The 10026-nt window shown below is 38.4% G+C and overlaps 1 protein-coding gene across 1 annotated transcript; it reads right to left on the bottom strand.

The window, feature by feature from the left end:
- Positions 1 to 339: 339 nt before the first annotated feature.
- On the bottom strand, positions 340 to 9713 carry LOC104490246 (serine palmitoyltransferase 1-like; the record flags this gene model as incomplete). The annotated part of the gene is made up of 3 exons (XM_010132545.1): positions 340 to 433; positions 4448 to 4542; positions 9606 to 9713. Coding segments are annotated over 3 exons (297 nt in total), but the record flags the coding sequence as incomplete, so codon positions are not given.
- Between the last annotated feature and the right edge of the window lie 313 nt (positions 9714 to 10026).

Below are 10026 nucleotides of genomic sequence, written 5' to 3'. Positions count from 1 at the left end.
TATAATAGAATAAAATATACAGAAAGTATAATACTGTACTGAATTATATGAATTAATTTCACATCAAAACTGTTTCAGACAAGTGCTTAACCATCATTGTATTCTAATGATTAAGGGCATTAGATACTAATCCAACTTGATAATCTGCTAGTAAACAGTAAGTACATCAGATTAAATTTATTAAAAAAGATAAACCTTGTAATTTTGTGCTATTCAAGTTCATAATCTTCCTTGCTGCTTTACAAGCATACTTCCTTGAAAAAAGGTCTGCTTTCTGAAGTCATTCTTCATTAACATACAAAGTAAAGAAGTAATCATCACAGAAATACAATAACTCACCTTAACCTTTTCATTATCCAGAAGTCCAAGAAAGTTAAATGATGCAAAGTTTATACATTCCTTGCCATTAACAGTGATTATATGGGTGGGAGGACTGAAAAAAAATGACCGATCTATTGTTACGAAAGAACAGTTGCCAATTTCATGAACAGTCAGAGTACAGGAGTTTTGTCTTTCAACAGTACAAGGTGCACAGCTCTTTCAAGGTACCCTATTACAAATTCTTCCTTTACAGCCACCAATCCACATTTAAGTTCAGTGTCCAGTCACAAATATACCACTATCATCAGCAAAAGCTGTATTCCTGTAGTTTAATAAAGAAATAAATACCTTCCTCAGATATTTAGTTTAATGATTCCTTGACGAAAGGTTATTTCACAGAAAGATGACTCCTGAAAAGACAAATAAAGCTTCTCCTTTAAAAGCAAAGTGATATTTATTTGAAAGAAGGAATATTACAAACGAAAAGGAAATTTTATTGCTTCTTAGTCTCATGCAAAAATGAATTAAAACCCAATGTTTTCTTAAAGCAAACCCACAATCACAATTTGTACTGAATAGGGCTACTGAAATATAGGTACTAACTATAAGCAGACAAAGGTGTTCTATTATTTCTCACCTCAAGCTTTCAATTCTGTTTAATCCCTAATAGTTTGAATAACTCGTGCAATCAGAAAACAAAGTGTGAAAATACCCAATATCAACAAGTGAAGAAGTGCATACCATATACATGAAGCAAAGGGCAGAGAAATTTTCTGCCTTCAAATTATGATTTAGATAAACAGTTATTAAAAAATTGAAGATAAAAATTGCTGGTACCCCTTTTAAATGTAAGCATGACATCTGTGTGCTGTATTCTAAAAGCAATTCTGTTTTGGCAATTACACACTTTCATGCAACAAAACCAAAAGTTTAAATTAATCACTCAGTGTTGAGAAGTCTCAAAGCTAAGTCAAATACAAAACCTTATGTCTGCCCTTTTCTGTATGCATCGTCAAATACGACAGCTGTGATCCTATACTATTCCTCAAACACAATAGTTTCAAAAAGCTTTTCCCACATGGAAACCAGCACTGAGCAATTTTCAGTCAAAATTAAACAGAGCTGCTCAAATGTCAAATGCCTATGCACAGCTGCTCCAAATCTGGTTGCTGACAATATTTCAATAGGTGTATTTGGTGTGCAAAGCAAATAAACTTTAAGTTCAAGGTATTCCCTACTATTTAACAAAAACACTGAACTAACTGCCTGAGAGCCTCACTTTAAGAAACTCCATGATTCTGTTTTCTATCTGTTTATTTTGCAAATTAAGCACATGTTGCTTCAACTAAGCAATTGCAAACCCTACAGAACAGCTTCAGAAAGTTTTCTAGTAACACAGTGCATGTACCATGCATCTTCATCACTGCCATTCCATGACATTAAAATGACACAAGCTGAACCTGACCCCATGAAGGCGCAGCCCTGCATGACTGCAGTGCATCTTCTGCACGGTATAGATTATATGTATGAGCAAACTGTCTTGCAGAACTGACTGCTATTAAAACTATACCTGGATCTGTTCCTCTCTGGCTCATCAGTGAGCCATACTAAATTTGGAAATCAGTTAAGTGAAACAACTACTTAGGTTCACTGATATTCACGGGAGCAGACCTATACCTATGCATTTTGGCACTATGACACGGTTCGGTATATTCCCAGGATACTATTAAGCCTGGTAAATTGACAACAATTCGCCCCCAGAGCTCCACCTCTTAAACCTAGAGAATGCAGTAATGCTCACCAACAGCTTGCCCCTAACAAAGCTGCAGCCCTCCTGAGAACACAGGCACACTTTGCCATCAGCATTTTACCCAACCTTCTATAGGAAGACTCATGGTTAGGCAGAAAACACTCATTCAATGAATAGTTATATCCAGAAGCTGGATGCTAACAGCATCCAGACTCATGGTTAGGCAGAAAACACTCATTCAGTGAATAGTTATATCCAGAAGCTGGATGCTAAGAGCATCATAAAACCTTCCTTGCAACATCAAAAACAACAAGCCTTTGCAAAAGCAAAACAGTGAAACACTTCATCTCCTTATAGTTTCACAAACCTCTCTTCCCCTAGTATAATAGAGTTTGTTGGGTACCATGGTTAGGGACAACAGTTACGAGATGCTGAGTGATGCAGCTGAGACTGCAAAAAAAAAAGAAAAATGTTCTCAAGCTACATTCGAAGAACTTGCAAGCACGTCCTTTAGAAATTATGTCTTTTAAGAACTGAAAGCACTCCTTCTGTACTTGGACTTCTTGCTTATCTCTTTAAAGTGCTGCATGTATTGAAAAAAATCAGTCACAGAAGATGATAAAGTTTAAAGACAAATCATTAGTGCCTTTTTATTTTCATGTAAACCAAGAATTGTCATGAGAATTTTGCTGACATGACTGTTTTAGGAAATAGGTTTATATTTTCTGAATGACATCAAGCTATCTTGCATAGGTTATTTCACAGAAAGGCTACCACAAGTAATTGATTTCTGGACTGTGACTACGACATCATGGGCAGCTTCTTCACCACTGATTCAAGACTGGTCACTTTTTTGGTTCAGGTAAGTCTCTGCATTATTGGCTTTGGTCATCATTTGGCAACGTTACTGGGATTATGCAAGTGCTCAGCAGAAAGGAACATAACTAACAGAAGGCACAGAACTGTCTTGCTTTCCTTGAGGAAGGAGGAAGTCCGCCTCCTCTACACAGTAGGTCATAATTTTTACCGAAATATTTAATACTTCCTAAGCCCTATGCACACGATACTGCAAATATGCAATACTAAACCACCACATACTAAGATAATTAAGTTTTATGTAAATCACCATTCATACTAGACATTAACACATGAGAATCATTGAAAGAAGACTACCTCATTAGCAACAGTAGGGTCCCCCTAAAACACTAATTGAGAAGGGGATAGAAATGCTCTTGAGCTGGAATTAGTATGCGGACAGTTTCATTTCTGTATTAATTCTGAAACATGGGTTAAGCTTATAGCCCAGGTTACAATCTCATAACTATTAAGCAGCTTAGAGGAACGTAGGTAGTTGTAGTCTAAATCTTCCAAGACAAATTCCAAGTTTTCCCCACAGCCACTATCAAGTTTAACAGCCACAATACATTAACATTGTCACAATACATTCCCAGTTGTAAGCACTGGAAAGTTCTAATTAATTTAAATATTCTGAGTCAATCTAAAAAGATATATTTGTTCAGGTTTTTTTTAAACATCCAACACTTCATTTAACTCCACAGTATTGCTAGTTTCAAAATTTCACATCACAGTTGATTCCTTTTCTAAGGCAGACTTTTCCGTGGTGGCAGAACCATGAAAATGGAGCTCCCTATGACAGCAAATAATTGTGGTCTCAAACTCAATTCTTTTCTATTAGTGTCACTAGAAGGGTATTAAGGGTATTAAGAATGCTTACACTGTAAAAGGCATATCAGTAACTTATGAAAGAAACCTCAAAGCAATTTCAGAAATACTGTGACTCTTGCCTAAGACATCACACATCATTTTGAAAGCCTCATAACACACAGGAAAGTAAAGCTGAGCCATCATTTCCTCACAAAACAACTCTGCCATCAAGCATCTCCACTTCTGATTGTCCAAAGAGGAACAACTTTTCATGAAATGCCAAGTGGCTAGCCACAAATCAAGTTTCTCCTGAAGTGATTTGTGATTGCACAGTTTCCCCACAACCCCTACAGAGAACATGGTAACAACTTTGAGGTCCAAGTCAATATATTCAGAAAAAATGAAACAAATTAGTACTAAACAATACAGATACACAATGAAGGCAAAGATAAAATGTCCCTCGCCTCACCTCCAATATTTAAAAAAAATAATTAATGAGAATATTTAAAGCAAGAAAGATTTTCCTAATAAGACTGTCTTGATAATGTTGCAAAACGAAAACCATCTCTTCAGTGGCAAATTCAGCCCTGCTATCTAAAAATGCAATTAATTTATGAAAGGTTTTAAGGATTATGGAAATACTTAGTAAGGAATATGCTTAAAAGTATGTAAGTTGAAATAAAAATCAGAATTTATTTTGGTTACACTTACCCTGAAACAATGTTGTAGTTGAGAGCTGGGTGATCTTTTGGCACAGGAGGTACAAGAGGCTCTGGCTGCCATTCTTCAATCAACTCTTCTTTTTCCTGAACAGGATAAAAGAAATACTGCTCAAAAAGGATTTCCACTAGAAAAGACATCATGTGCTAATAAACAGCTAGTAACAGTTGTATGAGGAATGGTGTATGCTAATATGTGTCACCTTTCTGAGACACTCAATTGATACAGAGTATGTTCAGAGGGGCCCTGAATTCTGCAAAGGGCAGGAGACCTAAAGAAAAATGGCCCAGTTGCGCCTGCGCATTGAAGATGGCATAGGATAATCAAGAGAAGAGATACTAACTTAGTGTCCCTGTCCAATTCTAATCATTCAGTCTATCAATAATAAAAATCCTCCTCTACAGTTCCTGTAATTGAATACAAATTACATAATAATTGAATATAAATGGCTTCACTTTACATTCTCAAGTCTTCAACAGTGCTGTTCAAACAATGGTGGCATTAAAATACTTACCAAAATAACACATAACTGAACAGGACACATGGAGAAAAACTGCCAAATGGCTCAAGCAATGGTAACAACAACCACTAAAACGCCTAACTGTGGAGGAACACGGAACGCACGTTCATTTTCAAAGTGCTTTAAACTATTTGGAAAGCCTCAGTTAGGCGATTTGCAAAGGATGGGCAGCAGCCCAGCTTAACCGCTGCATTAGACTAGTTCCACCTGGATTTGCAACCACTCAGGCAAATTACCAAAATCATCCTCCAAACCACGGAAACAGAACTATTTAGTAGTACAGCTGACAGTACACACCTGACAACATATTTGATAACACACTAACTTCAAATGGTGTGACTGCAATGGGTTTACACTCTCTGTTATTTCAAAAAGCAGTAGAATATTTGAGGCTATATATTTTGGTATTGAAATAAAAACTCAGCAATCAATTTTTGAAAAGCACCACACCAATATTGTTCGCCATTTTTATTTTTTCCAAATACACTTTTCAAAGCCTTTAAAATACAACAGCAAATTAAGATATGAAACAATCACAAGGAAACTACATGCCTCCTGCATTTTCATTACTTTCCTTTTACTTAGCTAATGAATAGCTTTGTTTCCAGGTATTTCCAGAGTACTAATTAATATCCCAGGAAATCCACAAAGGTCTGCTTCAAAACACAAATGGAAATTTCAATAGCCCTGTAGTTCAGAAAACACCCTATTTTCATGACCAGTCACTTGTGTTTCTAATACATTGCAGATGTACTTTAAATACCTTTTTATTTAACTTTTTCATGTTAGATTTCTTATTGAAATTTAACCTATGGGGCATATATTTTAAAGGTGAAATGCTGTTCCACATATAAGAAAAGCATTAAAGTAGGGTTTTTTATTAATTTACGCTGTACTAGTGCCATTCATACCATGTCAAATAGCATATTTTAAGGCTTCAGTTAAAAAAATTGAAACAGGTAACCGGGGACCAAAGAATAGAATAATAATAAACTAAGCTATGTGTAAATACTATTGCCTACTATTCATTACCACATTCATGTCGTATTCGACATGACTCAAACACCTCAAGAACCCTATGGGAGAAGATTACCACATGAAACACTCTATAAAGATTAACATGCAACACAGTGACAAAATGGTGGAAATGTAGTACCCAAACTCAAATTAATCTCAGAGTGGAACCAAAATCACAACCCTGTACACTAAACTCCACTGATTCAAGAGAGGGACTAGCAATACCACCCTCATCTCAGAACAGGTACCAGTGTGCATCTCTATACTGTACTGCTGTTTGAAAAAAAAAAGATCAGTGACTTAATTTAATACTAAGTGTGCTGATCCATAGCACTGCAAGCCAGAAGCTGCTACAGCACAGCTCTCATCCAGCCACAAATACCTCCCTGTTCCTTGTGATGGCATAGGCAGTTACAAAACCAGACAACAAACCTTGCAGCTGACTCCTGCCCTGGATTTCGCAGTACTCTTGCTGCACATTTGACTAAACCCAGAAGTCGTCTTCCAGGTGGATTTCTCCACTGTTTCAGAACCGTGACTCCTAAGTGCACTAAGCTGCACAACCGATCATCTACCTCTGGTTCCTCAGGACAGACTGGTCCTGACAGACCATATATAGATGTCTGTACAACAGCGGTTTCCTCAGTAATATTTATTACATGGAGCCACCTCTGCTCTGGCAGCATCCCCAACAACAAATTACAAAAACTTCAAGTATCATTACGCAAGCAGCTGACATAAAGCCAGCCTGAGCTCCACCACCTCAGCTGGCCTATCTTCAGCAACATAGTATTTCGTCTTGGTGTGGTAAAGATAGGACACCACAGCATGAATCAAACTAGAAAAAAATCAGCAGTCTCCTCACTGAACAGCTGGCATGTTAGTACAAGCAGCTCAACACACACACAGAAGCCTGGCTGTGTGAGATCTCAGAGTGTATGAAACAGTCTGTACTGGGTCTGGCTGGGATGGTGTTAATTTTCTTCATAGCAGCTTGTATAGCACTGCGGTTTAAATCTGTGACCAAAACAATGCTCAACAGCGTTTGCACAACGTCAAGGCCTTCTGTTTCTCACTTACTGTTTCTCAACAGTAAACAGATTGGGGGTGCACAAGAAGTTGGGATAGGACACAACCAGGCAGATGACCTGAACTATACAAACAGATATTCCACACCATGTAACATCACACCCAGCAATAAACAGGAAAAGAGGGAGTTTAGGGAAGTTAGCCACATTTTGCTCAGGAACTGGCTGAGTATGGGTCCGCCCACAAGAAGTGGCGGGCAATTGCCTTCATATCACTTGTCTTGATTGTCTCTTCTTCCACCTCTCCTTTGGCTATTAAACAATCTTATATCTTCACTCACAGGTTTTCCTGCTTCTGCTCTTCGTTTCCTCTCTTCATGTCCTGCTGAGGTTGGGAGAGAAAGTGTGCAAGCAGCTGCGTAGTGCTTAGCTGCCTGCTAGGGTTAATCCACACACAGACCAGCATCAACTACCTATGGATTTTTAGCTACCACTGTCCTGTCAGCAAACTTTACCACTGTCACCCTGCAAAAGTAGGACTGTTATTAAAGCATGAGCCATTTCCAAATGCTTTTCCCCCTTTTGATGCCCTTCTAACACACCACTACCACTGAGCTGCAGCAGACCACCTACACGTGCAATCTCCCAATTATTCATTAACACCAGTTGAAAAGATACAGAATTTTCTTCCCCACAAACCACATTCATCTGAGCACTTTCTTAAACACCTCAGCTTCAGCAAAATGGTCTGTCAGTGAACGAAGGAGATGATCTGAATGAAGGAGATTACCTGCAACTGGATGGTAACATTCCAGATGCACATAGAAGTATCTGAGTGTAATCCTTACTAGGTGAGGAAGAGACAGGTTTCAGCTTTTTCAGGCCATTCATTATGCAAGAGTAGCAAAGAGCCTTTTCCCACCATTTACTGCAGAGAGAATGAATCTTTCAAAAGAAAAAAGTTATACTCCAAAACACCACTGATCAAAAACATGTGATGCAGGAAAAACTCTACTAAATTAATTATCATCGCTTCTGAATGGACAACCAGGGGCTACTTCAAAGCTGCAGCACACCTTCCTAGATGATGTGCACATTCAGCGCTCCACCACACTGGAGTTCCCTCTGTGTTCACTCCTCCTCTGTACTGTCATCCAAGGTGGCAAACCTCAAGACTCCCAGGATCAATTTAAACCCTTCCAAGCACAAAACTGAACTGGCCTCGTTTTCATTTCTACTCAGCATACTTCTTGCCTCCAATAACAACACGATAAAGTGTTCCCTAGAATATTCTAAGCCCATTTAGTAAGTACTCCCCAAAAGAGGATAATGCCTGCAGACTTGCTCACATTTACAACCTCGTGGGCCTGTCGTCTCTGCATCCTATTCACTGATGTATTACACTGAACCCAAATGCTTAATATTCTTTAGCAAAAATAAGATCAAAAAGCATGCAGATCAGCATGATACAGACGGGAATGACAAGGCATAATACCCATAAATCTGTTTCATGAGCCTTCCTCAGCACCCTGACGAAATTTCCGTGTTTTACTGCATTCACAGAAGATAGCAATCCTCTGAAGCTCTAGCAAACCAAGTTTTTTGTTATATGGGACTTCAGATCATTCATATCAACCCCTCACACACACAAGCTGTTTGTCACATTGTAATACATTGCTATAGTTCATCTTTGACTGAGAAAAATGAGTGTGTCCTCGTTCACCTCACTACTTCCACATTCAGAGAGCACATACAATCATCCTCTGAATATATCCAATGGCACCTTCTGACATTATGCAGCAAGTGCAATTAAAGACCACGTCACAGACAAACTAGTCCAGGAACATCTCTAAAACAAACTCTACTCATTCCTGACAGTCTCCAGCCAGAAATCAGTGAGAAATTCCAGTCTTCAAAAACAATTACAGCTTTTTTTTCTTTTTGAGACAACTTTGTTGCAAAAGAAGAAAATTGCCGCTAAACTACAAAGTTTTCTGGAACCCAGTAAACATTGTAAACTCTCAGAGTTAGTATACACAGACACCACACGTACAGATTGTCCATCTTCCTACTTTCGAGGAGAAAAGACAGCGCAGAAAGAACCATGCCTCGCCTATACCACCCAAGGAGACCTTCCGCTGTGCTTTTTGCAACCGGACTTGCCTATCCCGCATTGGCCTTTTCAGCCATCAGCGCGCTTGCAGTAAGCGTGGAGAAAGCCCTTCCCAAATCTTCGTCCGCAAAGCCAAGCCATGATGATGATGATGACGACACTCTTATAGTTACTTTTGTTTGGTGGTGTTCTCTTAGCATAGCTTCTATTTTTTAAAACAGAGCCACCCACTGAGTAAAGCTAATACCAGGTTTTCATAGCTTAGCAGTCACAGTCACATCAGTTATTTTATACCTCTCAGACTCTCAAACACAGTGCTACTTTAAAAGCATGAACTAAAGTGTCCAAGCAACAAGGAGTTTCTTAGACCAAAAGAAGCCTACCCTTGGAAATCCTACGAAAAAACAGCACAATTTGTGGTTCAGCAATAGCTACAAACTTTCTCTACAAAGAAATATTTTTCTACCAAACCTTAGGTGTTAGATCAGATCGCTCTTGAAGCTTATAGGTCTTGGAGAAAAGAAGTCTGATTATCCACAGAATCAGAATTCCTTCCAAAATGAGATGGTAAGCAGGTGCCTGAAAATAAAAGCACAAAAATAAGTTTACAGAGAATTCTATTTCAATCAGTGTCACACTATGCAACCCTTTTCTCTCTGCCAGTACACTCAGAAAAAAACCAAAGCTGATCAGCAGCTGATATGTATTTTTAAACTGGTAAAAGTTATATTAAAGTGGATACCTTTGCGACTGCTACTTAAAGCTATTAATCTGAGTTTGAATGGATTTTTTCAGTTGTTAATAAACCAGGCACACTCTGCTAAGCAGCTTTGGTCCCACACATGCACAACTGAGTACCGAGAAAAAAGGCAGATAAGCTGTATGGGTTGCA

The sequence above is a fragment of the Buceros rhinoceros genome, unplaced genomic scaffold, assembly GCF_000710305.1.
Source record: "Buceros rhinoceros silvestris isolate BGI_N320 unplaced genomic scaffold, ASM71030v1 scaffold4940, whole genome shotgun sequence".
Taxonomy (NCBI): Eukaryota; Metazoa; Chordata; class Aves; order Bucerotiformes; family Bucerotidae; genus Buceros; species Buceros rhinoceros.
The sequence above is the reverse complement of the archived record's forward strand: the minus strand, read 5'-3'. Positions and strand labels throughout refer to the sequence as shown.